Source organism: Crinia signifera, chromosome 4, assembly GCF_055691185.1.
Source record: "Crinia signifera chromosome 4, ASM5569118v1, whole genome shotgun sequence".
NCBI classification, from domain to species: domain Eukaryota; kingdom Metazoa; phylum Chordata; class Amphibia; order Anura; family Myobatrachidae; genus Crinia; species Crinia signifera.
The window spans coordinates 300,891,077-300,915,083 of record NC_139220.1 but is presented as its reverse complement, the minus strand read 5'-3'; the positions used below and the strand labels follow the sequence as shown (position 1 = coordinate 300,915,083).

The following is a 24,007-nucleotide window of genomic DNA, read 5'->3' as shown; positions in this document are numbered from 1 at the left end:
CAAAGAGTAGATGCAAACAAGAGGAGAGAAAAGTATGTCCTTGATGTGGTGCACCTAATTGCTTAAAAATTTACTTTTAATTCATTAAGAAAACTGCGAAATATAAAAAACACATTTAACACGAAGTGACAATGGAGTGTTTTAAAACAAAATGGTGGCGAGCAGGTGGCACATTTGTAATAAACCTTTTAAATTGATGTAGTCTCAATGACTATTTTTATTTTGTGAAGTTGCTTTGACTGTGGTATTTGGTTTAAAGTGTTCAAATGTATTCCCTAATAGTACTGGCTGCGTAGCCTGGGAGTTATTTGCAACTTATAAGAACATAAAGTATCCTATTTTATTGGCAGAGGGAAATTGCAACAATTTGTTGCAAGTGCTAGATTTGTCAGTTTGAGTAGGTGTCTTGGAGATATACTTTGTTTAAATGTATAGGAAGCTAATATCTCACTCCCTTTGTATTATCTCGTTGAGGGGAGGAGTTAGTTATTTGTCATTCATCCGGCAATGTTGTAACATCCAGACCACATGTGTCTGGATTATTCATATATCACTTATATGTAGCGCCACTTGATTAGCAGTTCCCTAAGGGATAAATCCGTGGGTGGACACAGTTAATATGTTAGTTTGGAGTGCATTTTATTTGTCAGGGACACGGCGAGCGCACTTTGTCAGTGCAAGATTGTTTGTGTGTGTATCAACTGGTGTAATATGCCAGGTTGGACAAATTACATGTATATGGCTTGTTAAAACTGAAATAACGCATCAATAATTCTATACTTTTGTTATACTCTGTTTTCTCAAATATTGTTATTTATTGCTGCAGGTGGCGTTAGCTTGTTGCACAAGGTACTAGCCACGGCGTATGAGGCCTACCCTTTGCGCTAAGCAGCAGGTGTTTGTTAGAAGCAGCAGCCATTTTGTTGAATCATGACTTGCATAATAACATTATAAAATGGCTGATCATTCAGAACAGTGCTGTAAAAGTGATTTCTTATAGAGAATTGTTTTTGGTTTTAGAAGCTTAAGAATGTGATGTTGACAGTATAATAGAGCAAGGACAGACACCTAAACTCCACAAACATCAACTATATGGGAACAAGGCCACACATGCGTAGACCCACAAGGCCACTGAAGTTGGGTGTTGGGTTAATTATGACATCATGATTGAAAGTGATTAAGGTTTAAATATCAGAGTTAGAGAAGGAGGAAGGGAGGCAGTTGAGGAAGAACAAGGAAGCACAGGGGGCTGGAGGTAACTATGAAGGAGGTTTAATCATGACTGATCACTGTCCTTGAAAGGTGTCCATTTTGATTTGATTTAGAATTACTGTTTAAGTATTAGCTAGTCAGTTTTATGTTTCTTGTGTTAGTCTGCATTTGCAAATACCTGTAATGAAGCTATTCTTTAAGTAAAGCATTGTCATACATTTTATAACAAGGTTGTGTGGGTGTGCAATCATTTCAGCGTTGCCGTTATATTTAAAGGTAATAAAGTAAATATACAAGTTTGGGTTATCAATCATATCTAATCTTATCAAACAAATCTCTGCGTTATCACACAGTTAATATGGCAACTGACTGTAGACCCACTCACCCACTGACTTTAGCGTCTGCCTGATGGCAACAGATTAAACAAGCCATGGCCAGGATGTAGTTGGTTCTTTGACTATCCTTGTTGCCCGCTTTTTTGCTCTGGACAGGTACAAGTCCTGGACAGAGGGAAGGTCCGTCCCGATGATCTTCTCTGCAGTTCTGATTACCCTTTGAAGTCTGCATTTGTCTCTCTTGCTGGCGGAGCCGTACCAGACCAGTATTGAGGAGCGCAGTAGACTCCACAATTGCAGAGTAGAAGAGGAGCAGAAGCTTCTGTGGGATGTTGAACTTCCTCAGTTGCCTAAGGAAGAATAGCCTCTGCTGAGCTTTTCCAACAAGTGTTGGGCCCCCATTTAAGGTCCCGGGAGATTGTGGTTCCTAGGAACTGGAAGGAGTCCATACAGGACTACAAGCATAAGAATATCACATCAAGTGTCTGCAGGATATTGTTATAGTCAAGTATACAGGTGTGATCGTGTACATAAGCCACAGCCATTTTGCAACCACGTCTTGTGGAGAAGTGTCCTCCTACACATGACCCCTAGCCTTTATGCAACCACGTTGGTGAGCGGAGTTAGTTTCAGAGGACATGGATGTAAATACGTCTCACGCTATAAGGACTGGAAGATCCCAATCTATAGAGCACCTTCTCTATTCCTGAATAAAGCCAACAAGAAGACCGCTTTAGATGTGTTCTAGGTAACCATGGAAGGTCACGCATGAGCTCCACATGAGGACTATCTGGCAGCAGAGGAGAAGCCGGCATATGGTTATTGCAGGGGGACACAAGGCTGATGATGATGCTTTAATGGTCAGTGACCGATTCTCAGAAAGTTACTATATTAATTTATAGTTACTTCTCCATGCCTATAGCTGAGTCCAATATTGGGTTTGGAGTTCGGGACATGGAACTAGGTTAGGTCTTGGCTAGAAGCAACCACAGGCATAGGGACTGGCTGATACTGGAACTTGGGAGCCTTGATGAGGGCATGGTGCATGCCAGGGACCCTCAGACAGTAGCAGACGTGACTACTTGATATAAAAGAAACCGTCTTTATTGACAATAACAGATAAACAATTGATAAGCTGAGGAATGGTATTGCAGAAGATCACAGGCAGTAATGAAGAAGCATAAATGACATTAGCAAGATTGGCATTTACCTGCAGTGTGTATGCACTGATGAAGTCCAATGATATATATCATGGATGGAAAGAAACTGGTGCAGTGCTGACGCACTGATGGAGTCCAGAACATATATAAGGAGCTGTGTAACAACACAGATGAAGTCCTCTATATATTATGCAATGCAAATGTAAAGGATACTGACCACTGTGAGAAGCTGGATACCAAGGAGGATGGTCACGGGATGGAAATATTAAAGGTAATGGGCACTTCTTGAACAATATCGATGATGGCAGCAATCGATGTAACAATGGTAGTGGATATCGATGTAGAAGGTACCTGTGTGATCAGCTGTGATGGGATGACAGCGATGGTGACGTGGAAGGATGAAGAGCCCAAACGATGAAGTTGGTGTTTGGATGACGGATCACCGATGGTGAAAAGGAAACGATGACGGAGCACCGATGGTGAAAAGGAAACGATGACGGAGCACCGATGATGTGGAGGAATGATGACAACGCACCACTGTTGAAGAGGGACAATGGTGAACAATGTCAGAGCACCGATATTGCAGAGGAACGATGACAGAGAATCGATGTTGTAGATGAACGATGACAGAGCACCGATGTTGGAGATGAACGATGACAGAGCACCGATGTTGGAGATGAACGATGACAGAGCACCGATGTTGGAGATGAACGATGACAGAGCACTGATGTTGGAGATAAATCCTCAGGGACTGGAACCTGCAACAAAGCTTGGAGACAGAACACACCAACAGGTAATAACCTCAGGATGAGATCAGTAGCACTGGCCCAGCTCTGAGTTCACCCAGCCTATTTATAGGAAGCAGTGGAAGTGGAAAGGCGGGGCACTGAGCCAGACTGAGGGATTGCCAGGATTGGCTGGGACTGGAACATGTGACAGGAAAGACATGGCTGCTCCCATGTCTGGGAAAGGCGGGAAGCCTTGTTTGTTTGTCTGAGCTACTGTAATGGCGATGGCATGGAAGCCGCAGGAGGCTGAAGCTAAACCTCGGGAGTGACAGGCAGGTAGTGAAGCGCAAGTGCTGAGTCCATGGCAGCGGGAAATGGCAGATGCTGTACAGTGCGGGCAGCGCGGACATGGCGCAAGTGGAAACCATGTCTGGTGCGCAGCGCCAGTCTTCTCAAGCATCTGAACGGTAAATAAGTTTGTTGTGATACCCGGATCGTGACATCAGTTACTTGAAACCTGTTGCAGAATTTGAAAGAGCTGTCCAACTTATGGATATAGTCTTGAGGATACTGGTACTGTGAAAGAGTCTGTCCCCAGCAGGGGCCACTAGAGGGCAGTAGTCCAGAGCTGGGAACCCTCCTGGATTGGATGAGCAGCTAAGTGGCTCCCCGCCACCCCCCGCAACCTCATCGGGTGCCGATGCATTACACCCTCCCCCTGTCACTTTACTGCCGACAACCCACCCGCCCAACGCCGCTATGGAGAGACGCGGCACCCAGCAGGTGAGCGGCTTCCCCCCCACCCCCAGCAAACTCAGCGGCTACCGCCGCATAACTGCCCAACCCCTGCCCAACGCTGCTGTGGATGTGTGGCAGGCACCCGGCAGCTGAGCGGGTTCCCCCTAACCCCAGCAAACTCAGCGGCTAGCGCCGCACCGCTCCCGCCCCCCCCCCCCCCCCGGAGCGACCGCATCCTCCACCCCCCCTCCCGCAGCGGCCGCATCATCCACCCCCCCCCCGTAACAGTGCGACGGTGGGCGCCGGGGCGTCCCCCTCGCCTGGGGCGCTCCGGTGCCTTGCACCGGCCCTGGTCCCCAGGAAGCGCTATCTGAGGGAGTCTGGTCCTGCCTGCAGTGTCTTGCTGGACAATGTACCACCACAGAGCCATTCAAAGCTCATTAGGACCTTTCCCGAAGTGGATGTCTTGACCCACCTAGGGACGTATACAGTCTCTGGAGTTGCTTGCTTCATTTCCGACATCGCAACCCCTGTGCAGGAAGCTGATCCTATTAATTTGCCACCTGATGTGGGGACCATTGTTGAAGTTCTTCATTACCGCCAAGAAGATCGAGGTTCAGGTAAAACAATGGAAAGACTTGACACCACAAAAGGGTGGATGTATAATGTATTAAACTGAGTTAAATGATTGTCACATTAGAAAACACGATTACACAGCTACTGGAAGATTCACATAAATGTTGGAAATTTCGCAAGGTCAAAAAAAAAAAAAAAAGAAAAGAAAAGAAGAGGGTATCTTGACGATGAGACCACCACTGACAGCGGTGTAAGGGTGGTGTTCTTCAAGGAGGTGCTGTCACTCACCACTGACATCAGAGGACGCTATTTATTCACCTATGACATCAGAATGATGACATCGTAGGTTGCCGTCACTCACCAATGGCTTCTGGTAACCTAACAAGTGACATTGGTTGGTTCTGCCTCCCAAGAACTGTTCCTGCTACTCATTTTCCTGTGCTGTGCCAATATAGTCATATACATGCCACTTCTCTACACCACTATATTGTGCCTTAATCCACTGATATCAGTTACACTTGCTGTAGTTAGACACCAAGGTACGGAAAGATTTCCAGATGACAGGGTCCGAGCTGCACACTGTGCCCCCACCTCTCTGCTCCTCCTCCGCGTTTCGGTTCATATCACCAACGCAGGCCCAGCCGGCGGTGTCAGACCACGTCACACACCACTTGGAGTGGTCCATATGTGAGCTGAAAGTGACGGCGGAGCTGAAGGAGATCCTCTGGACGTTGTAGGTGTGCTGCGGCAAAGAGCAGTTGGAGGAGAGGATGCCCCTGGAATTCAACCAAAACTGCACACACAGGTCTGACTTCAGCACCTCGGCCACCCATCCCGAGTACAGGTCTGTGGGGGATATAGTTTACTATTATTACTACCAGTTATTTATGTAGCGCACACATACTAAGCTGAATATGTTTATATGACATCTTTAGGTTCAGTTCTGTGGTGGTGAACAGGATTTGCTTCTGATTGTAATAATATGTTATTATTGGCAGCCACTGGCGCTGGTTTTGTCTTTTACAGTGACCACAGATAAATTCAACTGGACCTGGACCACCAACCCAAGGCACCCCTGCAAGTATCCCGAAGCACATGAGAGTGGCTATGCACAAAGTCTGGGAACCACAGACATAGAGGAACAAAACAATCTGAATATATCATGTTACATTCACAGTGTTTGCATATTAATACAGTAACCCAGCTCCTGAGCGTCTTATTACCCCTGTAACATCTTATTACAGTAACCCAGCTCCTGAGCGTCTTATTACCCCTGTAACATCTTATTACAGTCACCCAGCTCCTGAGCGTCTTATTACCCCTGTAACATCTTATTACAGTAACCCGGCTCCTGAGCGTCTTATTACCCCTGTAACATCTTATTACAGTAACCCGGCTCCTGAGCGTCTTATTACCCCTGTAACATCTTATTACAGTAACCCGGCTCCTGAGCGTCTTATTACCCCTGTAACATATTATTACAGTAACCAGCTCCTGAGCATCATATTACCCCTGTAACATCTTATTACAGTAACCCAGCTCCAGATCGTCTTATTACCCCTGTAACATCTTATTACAGTAACCCAGCTCCTGAGCGTCTTATTACCCCTGTAACATCTTATTACAGTAACCCGGCTCCTGAGCGTCTTATTACCCCTGTAACATCTTATTACAGTAACTCAGCTCCTGAGCGTCTTATTACCCCTGTAACACCTTATTACAGTAACCGGGCTCCTGAGCATCTTATTACCCCTGTAACATCTTATTACAGTAACCCAGCTCCAGATCGTCTTATTACCCCTGTAACATCTTATTACAGTAACCCAGCTCCTGAGCGTCTTATTACCCCTGTAACATCTTATTACAGTAACCCGGCTCCTGAGCGTCTTATTACCCCTGTAACATCTTATTACAGTAACCCGGCTCCTGAGCGTCTTATTACCCCTGTAACATCTTATTACAGTAACCCAGCTCCTGAGCATCTTATTACCCCTGTAACATCTTATTACAGTAACCCAGCTCCTGAGCATCTTATTACCCCTGTAACATCTTATTACAGTAACCCAGCTCCTGAGCGTCTTATTACCCCTGTAACATCTTATTACAGTACCCAGCTCCTGAGCGTCTTATTACCCCTGTAACACCTTATTACAGTAACCCAGCTCCTGAGCGTCTTATTACCCCTGTAACATCCTATTACAGTAACCCGGCTCCTGAGCGTCTTATTACCCCTGTAACATCATATTACAGTAACCCAGCTCCTGAGCGTCTTATTACCCCTGTAACATCTTATTACAGTAACCCAGCTCCTGAGCATCTTATTACCCCTGTAACATCTTATTACAGTAACCCAGCTCCTGAGCATCTTATTACCCCTGTAACATCTTATTACAGTAACCCGGCTCCTGAGCGTCTTATTACCCCTGTAACATCTTATTACAGTAACCCAGCTCCTGAGCGTCTTATTACCCCTGTAACATCTTATTACAGTAACCCAGCTCCTGAGCGTCTTATTACCCCTGTAACATCTTATTACAGTAACCCGGCTCCTGAGCGTCTTATTACCCCTGTAACATCTTATTACAGTAACCCGGCTCCTGAGCGTCTTATTACCCCTGTAACATCTTATTACAGTAACCCAGCTCCTGAGCGTCTTATTACCCCTGTAACATCTTATTACAGTAACCCAGCTCCTGAGCGTCTTATTACCCCTGTAACATCGTATTACAGTAACCCAGCTCCTGAGCGTCTTATTACCCCTGTAACATCTTATTACAGTAACCTGGCTCCCGAGCTTCTTATTACCCCTGTAACATCTTATTACAGTAACCCAGCTCCTGAGCTTCTTATTACCCCTTTAACATCGTATTACAGTAACCCAGCTCCTGAAAGTCTTATTACCTCTGTAACATCTTATTACAGTAACCCAGCTCCTGAGCGTCTTATTACCCCTGCAACATCCTATTACAGTAACCCAGCTCCTGAGCGTCTTATTACCCCTGTAACACCTTATTACAGTAACCCAGCTCCTGAACGTCTTATTACCCCTGTAACATCTTATTACAGTAACCCAGCTCCTGAGCCTCTTATTACCCCTGTAACATCCTATTACAGTAACCCGGCTCCTGAGAGTCTTATTACCCCTGTAACATCTTATTGCAGTAACCCAGCTCCTGAGCGTCATATTACCACTGTAACATCTTATTACAGTAACCCGGGTCCTGAGCGTCTTATTACCCCTGTGACATCGTATTACAGTAACCCAGCTCCCGAGCATCTTATTACCCCTGTGAATACCACCTGCTATAGTAGTAGTAGTACGTTTATTTATAAGGCGCCGCAAAGTGTCCGCAGCGCCGTACATAGCAAACAAAAAAACAAATTACAAGGTAACGTACAGGGTGTGTTGAAAGATACAGTATAAATAGGGGTATAGCTGGTAGAACTAAAATCAGCATCAGTTCAGAAGTAGGTGTCAAAATTGTTAAGGAGACTGAAGATGAAGTAGAGGAAGGGAAGATAGGTAGGTGGACGAACGAAATACAATAGGATAAGTAGGAACGGAGGCAGGATAGGAGGATCAAAAGAGGTTAGGAGGAGGGATAGGCTAGTCGAAAAAAGTGGGTTTTGAGGGAGCGCTTGAAGGAGGTAAGGGAATCAGATAGCCTGATGGGTGGCGGGAGGTTGTTCCAGTGCAGGGGGGCAGCGCGAGAGAAATCTTGGACACGGGAGTGGGAGGAGGTGATTAGGTGAGAGGTCAGTCGGCGGTCAGTGATGGAGCGAAGAGGACGGGAGGGAGTGTGGATAGAGATCAGTGAAGAGAGGTAGGGAGCTGTGGAGGAGGAGAGAGCCTTGTAGGTGGTGGTGAGGAGTTTAAAGAGAACTCGGAAAGGAATGGGGAGCCAGTGAAGAGATAAACAGAGGGGGGAGGCGGAGGTAGAGCGGCGGGAGAGGAAGATGAGCCTAGCACCAGCGTTAAGAATGGATTGGAGAGGTGCGAGGCGGGTGAGAGGTAGCCCAGAGAGAAGGATGTTGCAGTAGTCAAGGCGGGAGATGACAAGAGAGTGAATGAGAATTTTGGTCGCGTCAGTGGAGAGGAATGGTCTGATGCGTGAGATGTTGCGTAGGTGAAAGCGGCAAGACTGTGAGAGAGCACGAATGTGGGGGGTGAAAGAGAGGGAGGAGTCAATGATGACACCGAGGCAGCGCGTTTGGTCGGTGGACGTGATCTCGGTTTCACCAATGCTGATGGAGATAGTGGGAGAAGAGGGGATGTTCGGGGGATGGAAGATTAGAAGTTTAGTTTTAGCCATGTTTCAGGAAGCGTTGGGTCATCCAGGCTGAGATGGCCGTGAGGCATTCAGAGACCTTGGACAGGAGTGATGCGGATAAGTCGGGGGAGGAGAGATAGATTAGGGTATCATCAGCATAAAGGTGGTAATGAAAACCATAGGAGCTGATGAGGGTGCCCAGAGAGGTGGTGTAGAGGGAGAAGAGGAGAGGGCCAAGGACTGACCCTTGGGGAACACCGACTGGCTGGGGGGTAGTAGGAGAGGAGGAGCTCGGAGTGGAGACGGAGAAGGAGCGATCGGAGAGGTATGAGGTGAACCAGGAGAAGACCGTGCCAGTGATGCCAAAGGAGCGGAGGGTGTTGAGCAGGAGCTATGGGCTTATTCTAGTATCTCACCATCTCCGAACCGTGCGTGCTTGGCGAAACTCGTGAACTGTTTGCCACCAGCTGAGGTGAGGATCACTTGCCGGTTCCAGGGTGGCGCAGTTACTTCCTTCCTCATTGCTGCGGACTTCAGGTCATGGAGGTCATCACAGAATGCGTTGGGTATAGAGGAGTCGTACGGCGAGATGGTGTTATACAGGAGCTGTTTGCCTAAGAGAGATAAACATATAAATGTTATTACTGGCCAGGATTCATCGCCCTTATTCTCCCCCCACTCGCACTGCTTACCGATATCTATAAAATGTGTATATGGGTACGTGACGCAGATAAAGGACTGCCCATTGCGAAATGCGCTGGTCGGCCAGTCGTAGTGAAGAGAACTGGCAGGGGGGAAATGAGGCGTACTGTGTACCAGCCAGAACCCTGTTTCTTTGTCCAGGAGAACCACACCTGATGAAGTGAGGATGATATATATAAATGGAGACATATTAGTATTTATTTCTAATCAGTTGGCACCAAGACTGCTAATTAATATATAATAATGGAGTTATTGCGCCCAATGGAGAAGTGATGCCAATGAAATCTTCTTTTCCATGATTTGGCTGCAAAATAGCTAACAGATAGATATGGTTGAGGCAGAGCACCGCACACACAGGGTGGAATGCAGTAAGTACCTCCAGCAACTAGTGATGCCTGCCGCCAGTCTCCGCATGCATACTGGCATCTAGTAACGCTGTATGCATGAAGAATTTGGCAAAGGACGGTTCTTGCGGTAAGAGTCGTCCTTCACAATGATTGGACTTCTGGGTTTTGGACCCGGAGTCCTATCTGCGAATGCATCAAGTGACGTGCGCATCACCGGGGCTGCTGGAATGGATCCGTTTGGATCCTTTACAGCAAAATTCTGCAATAGACAACCATAGGCTTCTATGGGCAACTCCGATTTGAACATGGCGTTCCCTTCCGCACTGAAGCCCCGGACTGTATTACATTCCGGTCTTGTTGCCTATGCTGACCGCACCCAAACCTCCAAAAATAGCATTTTTAGAGGTTTGGCTGCATTTTTCTCTCTCATGCATCTCGCCCATGGAGAGAGGAGGCCTTTGTACAATGCAACTTATTAATGCAATAAAAACCATGCAGAGAGCAGATGCTTTCAATTTAAATGAAGTAAATTGAGATATTTACATTATTCAACATTAACACATTAGTTTCATAACTATTCAGGTTAGGCTGGGAGACAGAAAAAAACCCGGGGGAGATTCATCAAAGTTTGGAGAGAGATAAAAGTACCAACCAATTAACTCCTGAGATTTTTGAAACAGTGGGGCAGAGGTATAAAGCCCGGGGACGAGATAGAGTGGGAGAGAAAGTGGAAGGGGATAACGCACCAGCCAATCAGCTTTGTTGGAAATATGACAGTTGGGAGTTGATTGACAGGTGCATTGAATGAATGGTGAGATGAGGAGCAGCCGGCAGGAAAATACAATCATTTGTTTAAGTACCTTTGGTGTGGCCACGAATGTTGCTGCTGGCCAGATCCTCGGGGGGCTGATCATTGTACAGTACATATGCCACATCCTACAAGACAGAGATGAAATGTATTGTACTGTGCAACCAATAACCTATACACATGCACAGGATATATTATGCACACACACGCGTACACACATACTGTAAATACTGCATATATGGACCGATGGTCTGTGTACATCTCCGATGTCAGTGTTACTGCACTGGGCCTGTACTGCACATGAGCAGATGTCATGGCGGAAGGACTATATATTGGTGGTTTTGTGGCTGGAACTTGCCAAAGGGGGGGGGGGGGGGGGGGGTGTATTAAGCCTGGCAAATTTATAAAAAGGAAGGTGATAAAGCACCAGACAATCAGCTGTGTTTGAAACAAATTTCAGTTAAGAGCCAACTGGCTGGTGCATTATCACCTTCCACTTTATCACCGCAACATCACTTTACCAGGCTTAATACACCTGCCCCTGAGAGAAGGGGAAGGAGGGGGGATCTGAAGGCAGCGACAAAGGTTTCAGGTTTGGGAGGAGATGGAGCTGTTTGACGTCAGATAGTTTAGGGACTGAGAGAAGGTGAGCTTGTGCCGAATGACGAGACGTCCCAGAGGGCGTCTGAGAAAATAAGGGGCAGAAGGAGAGATGTGGTTACATGGGGTTGCAGGATTATTGGGTTTCAGGTGAGGGGAGTGAATGATTGGGGGTTAGGAAGGATTGAGGAGTGGGGGGTGGGGGAATGACAACTATGGTGCCGGAAGCCAGGAACATAAAGTGGGAGCTGTTGAGATTAAGACCTACAGCATCAGAAATGCTGGCAGCGGCTAGCAATGTGCGCTACATTGGACGTTCAGTGGGAGTGGCAGGGAAAGGGACGCAGGCAAACAAGGCCATGGTCAGGAGGAGAAGCTGCACCTACCTGGTGCGACCGATGATGGCAGCACAGACGCTGACACATGGATGTACAGTAAATACAGGAGTTAGTTGCAGTGCCTGCATAAAGCAGCAGATGGACAACTGCCAACAGACGCTGCTGTGCAGGACTCGGAATCAGGCCTGATGTGCGACAGTGACAATGCACGCAATGTGGTAGCACAATGGGGGAGGAACAGAGGGGTAGATTTATGAAGCAGTGATAAGGGAGGAGAAGTGATACAGTGCCTGGTAATTTATCACCGGCCAATCATCTCCTATTTTAACCCAGCCTGTAACTTAACAGTCAGGTGCTGATTGGCCAGTGATAAAGTACCAGGCACTTTATCACTTCTTTTCCCTTATCACTGCTTCATAAATCTACCCCTCTGTCACAATTACTCTCCAGCCCCGGGAGCGGTGTCAGGAGGAGAGGTGACTGTGGCTGAGTGACGCAGCAGACGAGCGTCCCGGCAGTGATCCGAGCATGGGGCGGCTGATTGCAGGAACACGCAGGGGAGTATCGGGTATTCCAGGAACAATGTTACCCTCTGGTGTAACTCGTACTGGTAACTCTGCACAGACACATGCAATAAACCCACACAGACACTGAAGCGTATTAACTAGAACATCATCCGCTTTCGCAGGCTGGAACACTCAGGGTTACACAAGTCATATGGTTAGTGCCCGCAAGCAGGGGAACAACACTATTAAACAAGCAAACCGCTTAGAGAAGAAGTAAGGATACCACTGATGATAATATACAGAACTTGGGATCCTATACATTATATAACTGGTGCATAGGGTCTGATTCATGTTTTTAAGCAAAGCAAAAAAAAAAAGGCAACTGGGCAAAACCATGCTGTGCTGCAGGCGAGGCAGATGTAACATGGGCATAGAGAGAGTTATATTTGGGAACAGGGGCGGGGTTTCAACTGTTTAAAAATAAAGTGGTCTAATATTTGTGGGCTACATGCAATATCAGCCAGTATTTACCCTGCACATTAAAAAAAAAAAATGTATTTGCTTCCGTTGCCTGGCAAGCATGGTTTTATGCAACCCAGGAATTTGCTCTATGGCGGCAGTCAAATTTTAGCCAGGAAGGAAGAAAATCTCCCTTTTTAGCTCACTCTCTGCAATTAAGAACAGGGGGCCTTATTCTGGTTGGTGCGTTTCTGTCCGCGTGCGGTCGGTCCGCCGATGTTTTGTGTTTGCGCATGTGCGGAGGCATATCTGCGCATGTGCGAACGGGACGCACGTCCAAATACCGCATGAATTGTGTACACTACGAACAGGGGGAGGAGAGGGGCGTGAAGGGCTGTTTGGGCTCATTACCGTATGTGTACGCCCCGCGTTTCATGGGCGTACCCATGAAAACGCTGGGTGTACGTATGGTAATGCTGCCGTGACGCACGTGTAGGGGGCGGACATATGACATAGCCGGATGTCAGCTGCCCGCCCAGATCCCTGCTTTTGCACGGAGAAATGCCCGAGTGGTCTGAGGTTGCGGGAGCTGGTGGGCCACTCTGCGACCATCGAATGATGGGGGAGGTTCCCTGAGATGGAGGAGGTGTATACATGAGAAATCCCCTCGTGCTCCGTGCGGGCAGCGGCTTACCGCATTCGGACGCAGTGAGCGATCCGTACGGAAGGCGGGGCTCAGGATGCTCGGTCCTGGCCGCATATTCTGATCCGACCGCACCAACCAGAATAAGGCCCAGGGTGAGCAGCTTCTCAAGAGCATCATTTGATGTGTAAAACAGCAACTACCCCACAGAAATCCACCTCTCTATGCTAAACGAGTGCTGAACCCAGCAATGCAGCATTATGGGAAACTACACCCAGTCCAATTATAGGCTGGCATCACCTTCGCATGATCTCATAATGGTGTGCTTTAAAAAGAATGACACTCCCTTAAAAACTATAAAAAAAACAGATAATACCCCCTTTTAGATATACAACTTGGTAATTACCCGGCATTTTGAGTGCCGTGTCATATTGCCGGGTGACCCCCTTTCACATTGAGCAGCAAATGACTGGTAATTTTCTGAATTATACCCCTTTCAGACAGAAAAGTTAGAAAATCCCTGCAAATTCAATTCAAATCCCTGCATTTCAAATGCCGTGTCATTTTGCCGGGAGCAGCCTGACCCCCCTTCACACAGAAGAACAAATTACCGGGTTGAAAATTTCTACCCGGTAATTTGCTGAATAACATGGGTATTTCTTGTGTGTGAAAGGGTCAACACGGGTCAAAAATCCCGTGTTCTCGACCCTGGTCAATTCCAGGGTCGGAGACACGGGATTTACGACATGGGTGTGCCCTTTCACACAGAAAAAGGACCCGTGTATTTAATGAAATTCCCGGGTGGAACTGCTTCACCCAGGTATTTAATTTTCTGTGTGAAAGGGGTATTACACAGGTATTTCTTCACTGGAAGGGTCAACCCGGTTTGAAAATCCTGGGATTTAAGACCAGATTTGACCCTTTTAACACTGAACAAATTACCGGGTAGAACTGCTTCACCCGGTAATTTGATGTTCGTGTGAAATGGGTATTACAGTATGTCTGAAAGGGACCAACCTTGGAAATTCCGGGGTCTGTGACGTAGTGTAAAAGGGGGTCTTGAACAAAAACCTGCATTATAGAAAAAAGTCTGGATCCGAGCAGGAAGATTCCTGGGTCCTATGTCTGAAAGGGCCATAAATGAACACTGTGGGCACGCAATTCCTATTGCGGACTGATCTTGCTTTCCTGAACCAGCTTTTAATATCTAGTGGCCTGCAAACGCAAATAATACCCCTTTCACAATAAACATCATATTACTGGGCGAAGCAGTTCTGCTGGGTTAACATTTTTAACCCAGTAATTTGCTAATCAGTGTGAAAGGAGGTCAGACTGGATCTGGCAAAATGACCCGGCAATTTCTGTGTCGCATGTCTGAAAGGGGTATAAAACAAATGGTTCTCAGTCATCACAAGGGGATGGTCACAGGAAGATGCGCGCAAGAGATTTCTGATCCTAGAAGCAGCCTGAATTTGTGATGTCATCATGTGCGACACTACAGTTATACAATAAGCGCCGGTTTGCACAAAAGTTTATGGCCGTGTAGACCAATACTGCGAAAACGCCAGTTTACGGTTTCATTCTACTTTATCAGAGTACGTGACCTGAAAATGTCTGCTCCTATTTCTTGGTGCCCATATATGGAGGAAGCAGAAGCTACATATAGAGATAAAGACAACATATAAAGCAGGCTAAAAATAAACTATTTGCAACATCAGCAAAATGAGAGATACACTTCCCTTTTTAGCACTGCAGCTGGTGGCAGCCAGTCTCTCTGTAGGGGTGCCGCATGACGCTCCGACAGGGGGGATCCTGACAGTCGATATCCCGATGTTGGGATCCTGAATGCTGGTGCTCCGACAGGGGGGATCCCGACTCACAGTGGCTATTCTCCCTTGTGGGGGTCCACGACCCCCATAGAGGGAGAATATAACCTGTAGCGAGATACAACCGAGCCAGGAACTCCCTAACAAAAGAAATCAGGCTAGCAAAAAAGCGGTTCTCTGACAAGCTGACAAATGACCTGTCCACTGTTCTGTGTGGAAAGGAATGCAATCTATAACCAGCTACAAGAAAACACCCAAACCCACCGCCATGTACCATACCCTCTGTGCTGCCCCAAATGTCAACAGCCAACTCCAGGTTACCCAAGTAGAGGTGGAGGAGATGTTCAAGAGGACCAAACCAAGGAAAGCACCAGGTCCTGACGGGGTGTCACCATCTGCCCTGAGAGTATGCGCAGTTCAACTTGCCTAGTGTTCATTCTAGCACCAACTTTGAAAACCCCTGCAGTTCCACTTCCCTGCCTGGGGTGTCACTGTCTGCTGTGGTGCTTCTAGCACCAGTCTGGTTTGCATATCAGTGCTGATATACAGACATCACTGTGCTAGAAGCACTACAGCAGACAGTGACAACCCAGGCAGGGAAGAGGAACTGCATGGGTTTTCAAATTTGGTGCTAGAATGAACACTATTGCCCCCATATTCACCAGGATCTTCAACAAATCACTGGAGCTACGCAAGGTTCCCTCCTGCCTCAAAAGCTCCACTAGTGTTCAGGTCCCCAAGAAATCATCTATTACAAATCTAAATGACTACCGGCCGATAGCTCTGACGTCTATGATGATGAAAATATTTGAGTGCCTGGTACTGAACCACCTGAAAGCTGTGACTGGCCACCAGCTAGAATCGATGCATTGAGGATGCAATCAAACTGGGCCTGCACTACATATTGCAGCACCTGGATATGCCTAGTACCTATGCAAGGGTCCTGTTTGTGGACTTCACCTCGGCTTTCAACACAATCATCCCCAACATCCTCCACCCCAAACTACTCTGCCTAGGAGTCCCTGAAGCTACGTATTCTTGGATTGTGGACTTTCTGACTGATAGAAAACAAGTTGTGAAAGCTGGGGAATTCACCTCCCAAGTGCGGTCCATCAGCACAGGAGCCCCCCAGGGCTGTGTACTCTCACCCCTACTCTTCTCCCTGTACAGCAACGACTGCATCTCAGAGGTGCATCAGTAAAGATAATCAAATTCCCCGATGACACTACCGTCATTGGCCTTATCAAGTACGGGGACGAATCGGCCTACAGACAAGAAGTGGACCGATTGGCCCGGTGGTGCAGCAGCAACCATCTAGAGATCATCCCACTCAAAACCATAGAGATGGTAGAGGACTTTAGGAAGAAGGCTGTTGGTGTTCCTCTGCTAACAATTGCTGACAGTGTGGTGTCGCTAGTGGACTCCTTCAAATTCCTAGGAACCACAATCTCCCGGGACCTTAAACGGGGGGCCCAACACTGATACTATTGTTGGAAAAGCGCAGCAGAGGCTATTCTTCCTTAGGCAACTGAGGAAGGTCAACATCCCACAGAAGCTTCTGCTCCTATTCTACTCCGCAAGTGTGGAGTCTGTACTGCGCTCCTCAATACTGGTCTGGTGCGGCTCTGCCAGCGAGAGAGACAATGCAGACTCCAAAAGGTAGTCAGAACTGCGGAGAAGATAATCCGGACAGACCCTCCCTCTGTCCAGGACCTGTACCTGTCCAGAGCAAAAAGGCGGGCAACGAAGATAGTCAAGGACCAACTACATCCTGGCCATGGCTTGTTTAACCTGATGCCATCAGGCAGACGCTACAGGCCTATTCCCACCAGAAGCCTAAAAAGTTTCTTTCCTCAAGCTGTTCACCTGTTGACACGTCGCGCCTTAACCCTTTGCACATAATCTAACACGGTGTCCCCTCTGAATAACTTTCTATATGACTGTACATGTTCCCCCACCTGTTTATATTGTTTATACTGTATGCTGTTTACTTGTTACCCACCTGGCTGCTGCACAGCAAACCGAAAACAAATTCCTAGTATACGCAAGTATCCCTGGCCAATAAAGCTGATTCTGATCACAGCGAGCCTCCGAGCCCGCATCATGGCAAGCGCAGCGAGCCCCCAAGGGGCTACTTTGCACTCGCCCACCTGTCAGAGCACCGGCAGTCGAGATCCCGACGTCGGGATCCCCCCCTGTCGGAGCGCCATACCACACCCCTCTATAGAAGCCCAGTCAGTACTGCACTGTGAGGCAGAATGCTGCTTGGGGCTTCGCACTCAGCCCAGGTACTGATCACTTGTATAGAATATTCCGGTGATCTGCGGCACTGTGCGCACACTCTGCCTGGGATATGAAATCTGCCAGCCACAGGGGTCCCATGCAACAAGCCAGAGCGGAAATGGATTCTTTGTATAATATTGCAGGATCACCTGGGACATGGAGGATTTGTACAGCTGGCTGAGGGTCCTTCCCACAGCGCTCTCTGTGCAGTTCATCAGCGAGGTCCCCGGCAACCAGCCGCCGCTGTTACTGTCCTGGTACATGTACTTCATTCCACCCTCAGGGCTGCGATCCTGCCGGGGCAACTTGTACACGATGAACCTGGTGACAAGAATTATTTATTGCATGTTGCAGATTTAGAGTCTGATTCAGACCTGTTCAAAGCCTAGCGAACAGGTCAACGCTTACACATCCACTCACACGCGGCCGCACGGGTGAAAATCGTTTGATGGTCGTTCACCATCGAAAGATTTTTCTCCCATTCGTAGATACTGACTTTTATTCTGGATGCAGATGGTCGAATTCGGGCCGGCCACCCAAAGCAGGCCTCGACATACCTTTGTTTGCCGGGTACCCCCCAGCATTGCTATGTGATACTCGCCGAAGGTGATTCGCTCAGGAGGTTTGGACATGCGCAGACCCCCGCCATTGCCCGGGGGGACCGAATTCGTCCCACTACGAGCTGGTCTGAATCACCCCATTAGTCACATGATAATGAAACTGGAACCACTAACCACAGAGAGGAAATGACTATACAGAAGCCAGATATGACCTCTCTCTCTAACTTGGTTGTTGTGCAGCCAATGAGAACTCACCAGTCAACAGGTTTTCCTTGGTCTCCGTAGCAGGAGATGGCAGCTGAGCAGAGATAAGGCAGTAACAGGGTCAGCAAAGCCCGGAGTGCCATCTTCTGGTTGGAGGGATCTGAAAAAAAAGAAAAGAGTGAAGATCTTCTAATTGGCACAGTTATTCAACTTCTTAATTACATATACCTAAAGGTGTGTACACACGGTTAGATATGGGATTCGATTTCATATGCTGTTTGATTCGATCTGGCATTTGATTAAGTTTTTATAATACAGTCTGGCCTGGCAAGTCTATTTTTCTTTTTGATTTCCACTAAATGTGAATGCACATCGGGATCGAATCTGTACCGAATGCTGCTAAAACCATTCAATTCGATTCAATTTCGACTGTATAGTCAAAATTGAACGTGTACAAAGCATTAGTCTGAAGTTACAGTATACTAAGATCTGATGTTACATTTACCATGAAATCGACTAACACATCCTATTTATTTAGGATAGATAATGTATATATAGGGGTCGGTTCAATTCAAAGCCATGTTAATAGTGCTGCGAGCAAAGTCCCTGGCTTCTCAACCAGAGCAGATATATGACTTATCTAGTGCAGAAATGCTGGTCCCTGCCTATGGCTTGGTGCAAACATCATCGTGTCAAGCGCTTAGGTCAGAGAATGCCGGTTCTCACAACTACACACCCTGGGCTGCTGCTGCTGGCACAGTCTGGTCTGTAACTCAGCGCTCAGATACAGCGAACTTCTGGGACGCACTGGACAGGTGGGTGGATTTTAGGCCGACTCGACCCTCTTCAGTGTCACAGTTGGCCACTGTACTTACGGTGGAGTCAGTGGCCTAAGTTCGTCCCAGTTGCCCGGAGGCAAGAAAAATATTGGTGCCCCCCCCCACACACACACACACACCACCTTATATAAATATATGTATGCATGTGAGTATGTATGCATGTTATGAATATTATATTTAAAAAAAGGGAGAGTGTGATGTCTATGGTCCTACTAGGAGGGGGAGTCAGCCACAGAAGCGATACAGACAGCTTTCAATGAACTGATTCAAACTCACAGGGGAGGGGAGGTGCCCCCTTGGGAGCAGGAGCCCGGTGGCAGATGACCCCATTGCCTCCCAGAGTTACGCCTCTGGGTGGAATGGCAAAATATACTGCCTGCTGCTGTCCAGGAACTTGTGGACAGTTTGCCAAGAAGGGTGTCTGCAGTAATCACTGACCGTGGTGGTCCTACAAAGTACTGATGCCAAGAACATGTTGTTGATCTGTCAGCGTCCAATCACTTTTGTCTATATAGGGTCAGATGAACCAAGCTTCAAAAAGTGATCAAAGGGAAAGTGATCAGCAACTAACCAATCATAGTGTTCCTTCTAGGAACTGGGCAGTGCAGGGAGGGGGCAGAAAGAAAGGGGTGGACCGCGCCCACAGACATCACCAAAGGGGGCGGGACCAGGCTGTGATGTTTCCAAAGTGGGCGGGCTCGTCTGCCGACATCACCAAAGGGGGCGGGGCGGGCCCTGCCGAAGTAACTGCCGGGGAAGTGCCGGGCTTCAACGTGGGCTCTGGGCTTCCCTGTGCGCATCGGCAGCAGGCTGATCTAGCAGGGCGCTGCTAGAGGGGCAGGGCACATTTTGCCCTTTAAAAATCGGGCAGGGCGCAGCACCCTGCTAAAATGGCCTAGCGGGAACACTACAATCAGAAACCATCATTTTTTAAACCCAGCCTGTAACAGGACAGTTAGGAGGTGATTGGCTGGTCATTTTGAGGCTCAGTGCATAGGGACCTTAGTGTGCCTAATGCAGACACAAGCTATTAATGATCGTGACAACTGAAACATAACGAGCCTGTCCCAGAGGTTACACAGGCCCATCCTATTTTTTTTTCTTCCATTTTTTTTTTGCTGACATAGAATCCACAGATCAGCTGCAAATGACCTCAAATTTCAGTCAATTGATTAGAAATTATTTGAATGCCTGCTTTATCCAGGCTGATTTCTTTGTGCATATAAATCCCAGTGAGAAATCGCTTGTGTGGCATTTGCCTTGATCGTTAATTATACCGTTCTGGCTGCAGGCGAATACAAATCTAAATAAACCATTTGTTGCTGAATAAATTATAATATTATGCTAGACTAAATGCATGAGTCTCGTATCTCCATAAGGGCAGCCTGAGCATCAACTCAGCAAATACGCTCATTAATTCCACCAAGTCCTATTTATGTAAATGTATTCTACTCTGTAACACTGTGGTATGTTTGTTCTATGATCGATGGATCGTCATTTTGGGTTGTGTAACGGACGGCACCAGCTCTGCACCTTCCTGCGAGCCCCTGATAGCGTCAACAGGAGAAAACAGAGACAGACAGAGAGGAGGAGGCCGCGGCAGCCACCTCAGCACTTTCCCCATCCTTGCCGACCACAGGGTAAATAAGGAGGTGTGCCCTCACAATGACGGCAGTTATGGAATTAGGTAGAGGTACAGGTAGGAGGGCACTTTGGCCAAACGGATGCATACAGCGCTGCATATGGGTGAATTTAGCCTATATGTAATATCCACCAATGAAGTGCAAGCTGATCAGCAGCCGACAGAAGATGCCAGGAGCTCCAATGGATCTCATGAGCCCCAGGTACCAGGGAAATGCACCCTGCCCATAATTGTGCTCCCCACTGATCTCCAGACAAAAGCTGTCATTGGCGGAAGGGTAGTTGCAAAATTCTAGTAGGCTAAAGAACCTTTTACTCCCAGGGGGAGGAGCAAGGCCGGGGGCCTGGATCCTTCACTATCCATGACAACCTTTAGTAACCAGGTGGCGATCAAAGAGGAGCGAGTCACGTGCCCTAAGCGTGACGAGCGAAGCGAGCCTGCGAGGGTCCGCCTGGGTCTTATGTTCCAACCTTGCTCCTCACTTGTCACATGAGCAGGTCCTTTAGCCCACTAGAATTTAGTCCGGTAATTGTTTCCTAGCACAGCACCCCCGATTTTGATCGAAGTGCATCTTATACAATCGCATCTCATGCAATATTGCGGCATGCGAAGCGATTTGATTTTTAATTGTACAAGCATCCTGATGGGTGCTTACAATGTTAAATGCACCCCCATTGTCAACGCCACCCCCACTATCAACGCCAACACGAAGTGTGGCGAGCACCCGAGGGGTGGCGGTACGCGTCCTCCGACCTTTTCATGCCCCAACTATCCACGTCGGCGTGGAGTTGATTTTAGATAGTGTGGCGAGCGCAGCGAGCCCCACGAGGGGACACGGATTACTTTACATGTATTCCGCATCCCCTCGCCACGGGCTCGTATTCCGTGTGCGCTCACCACACTAATATCACAGGCTAGGATTCATTTTTATCAGGAGCAAATTAACCTACCAATATGTATTTGGAATGTGGGAGGAAACCGGAGTACCCGGAGAAGACCCACGCAAGTACGGGGAGAATATACAAACTCCACACAGTTAGAGCCATATTGGGGATTGAACCCATGACCTCAGCACTGTGAGGCAGTAATGCTAACCATTATTCTATTAGTCTATAGCTCCCATTTCTATTCATCCAGTTGCTCTACAGATGCCGCATAGTTTTTTGCAGCACAGGTATGGATTCCAAATAAGCATAACGGCCCATACACACTGGGTGACTTTGAGCTGAAAGCAGCTCCGTTTACTCATTTGAGCTCTGCTATTCTGAAAACGTACGATTGTCTGAATATTTCGGTTTTGGGATACCCAACCTGTACCAGCAGATGAGTGACAGGGTAGACAGCTTTCCATAGCAATTTTTACACCCCCGGGAAAAATCACTTAAACGGGCGAAAAACGCCCAGTGTGTATGTACTGACCGTTTTTTTCAGCCCAGCGATTTTCCCCATCATCTGGCAGCGTACACGCTGGGCAAAATCGCTCAGTGTGTATGGACCTTTCAAGGGATCTGTTCAGATTTGTATAGATGAAAATACTGTAGATCAATACATCAAAACTCATGATACAACAAACCTGCTAGGTCACTCTGACCTGTAGATGAATTGTATTACAATGTTATGCACTAGAATGAGAAAATATTAAAGTAAGAGAAAACTCACATCTGCCTGGCACACAGCGATCCCGGGAGGAATGTGATGTGTAACCGTCTCACAACACTACACATACATGTGACTTGCCCGACACATTCACTTCCCTTTTCTCATAACTTGTCCCTTGTGCGATAGCTCCGTCAAGCTTTATGGCTGACAACTGTGCAGATTACTGACATAGATTATACCGCACCTTAGGGCAGCGTGGTAAAACAAATCACATTGTACCGGACTTCTTCAGGACGCTCAGCTGTGTGGTTACTGGTTTGTACATTTCCTGTGCAAACACTACGTATGATGAAGTATCTACATTTATATCAGACAGAGGGTTTCTGGTGCATCCTAGTCGCATCGTATCACCACAAAGACACACTTTGGGGTAAAAAGATGCAAAATAGGACACACGGCGCTAGTACAGTCGCTTGGGACCAGCTCAGTCGCGCCAGGTGTCCCACGGTGAATGGAAGCTGGCTGTAGGAGGACACATCTGTACAGCATAATAGATCGGTGTGCCTATCTTCCCCTTGGTAATGGATCAAATGGTTGACAGTTTCTCTGTAGTCAAAAGGTCGACGCTGACAAAAGGCAGCCTGGAAAAGGTTGACACATTAAAAGCTTGGCATGAATTTTTTCCAGGGGGTTTTTTGGTGTCAGTGCACCCTCACATGGCTCGCGGCTTTGGGGCAGATACATTGCACGCGGCACTGTTTACCATTCCCGGTAAACCACAAAGAAACAAATTGCTAAAATCAAGTGACTTTTTGTTTTAAGCTTGTGAGGCCAAGGACACTGGGTGTTCCCATGGGTACACGGGCGGGGTCATCCGGCCGACATCACAGGATGTCAGCTGCCCGCCCAGTCTTCCACTGACCTTTATTTGCCTTCGTTACACATCCCCCCTCACATGATACTGAGGGGAAGCGGCATCACAGGCGATCGGTAAGCTGCGAGCGAGCTTCGCAACTCACTGAGCCAACCAGAATGACCCCCTTAGTGTAGGCCAATAGTCCCTAAACTTTTTTTGTTTCATGGCACCCTTAGGCCAAACATTTGTTACTGTGAATTTCAGAAATAAATATAAGATATAATAATTTCGGTACTTGTGTACGAGCACGGCGCCCATCGCATCGCAGACCATATCGCATGCGATGGTATGTGATGCGACGCTATATCGGCCGATGTTGTACAATGTCATACAATTTTAAAATTGTATGCCATTGTATATGGCATACAATGCGATTATAAATTGTATAAGTACCCTAATGGGTGCTTACAATGGTTAAATGCACCCCCACGCCACCCCCAAGTATAAACGCGAGCCCGAAGCGTGGCGAGCGCAGCGAGGGGACGCTGATACCTTCACAGGTATCCGCGTCCCCTCGCGGCCTTCACAGGTATCCGCGTCCGCTCGCCACACTTCGGGCTCGGTGGCTCGCTGTGCTCGCGACACTTTCAATTCTCAACTCCACGCCGACGTGGATAGTGGGGGTATGAAAAGGTCGTAGGACGCGTACCGCCACCTCACTCATCATCGATTCCTGGAGATCCCCCTCTTGTAAGTAATGCGCGCGCCTCCGAGC

General features: G+C 47.6%; 1 protein-coding gene across 9 annotated transcripts in view; it reads right to left on the bottom strand.

Annotated features, from left to right (window-relative positions):
* Positions 1 to 4,823: 4,823 nt before the first annotated feature.
* The window catches only part of DNASE2 (deoxyribonuclease 2, lysosomal), a 56,239-nt gene continuing 37,055 nt past the window's right edge, over positions 4,824 to 24,007 (bottom strand). For 8 of the 9 annotated variants that reach the window (XM_083185240.1, XM_083185241.1, XM_083185244.1 and 5 more), the window contains 6 exons: positions 18,348 to 18,456; positions 17,682 to 17,853; positions 10,930 to 11,005; positions 9,713 to 9,874; positions 9,437 to 9,634; positions 4,824 to 5,595 (listed from right to left, as the gene is read on the bottom strand). In XM_083185240.1, the coding sequence (XP_083041366.1) occupies positions 5,258 to 5,595; positions 9,437 to 9,634; positions 9,713 to 9,874; positions 10,930 to 11,005; positions 17,682 to 17,853; positions 18,348 to 18,456 (1,055 nt within the window). In that variant the 3' untranslated portion in view covers positions 4,824 to 5,257. Of the gene's footprint in view, positions 5,596 to 9,436; positions 9,635 to 9,712; positions 9,875 to 10,929; positions 11,006 to 17,681; positions 17,854 to 18,347; positions 18,457 to 22,436; positions 22,614 to 24,007 lie in introns of those variants that run through there. The other variant, XM_083185246.1, reaches the window with a different exon arrangement.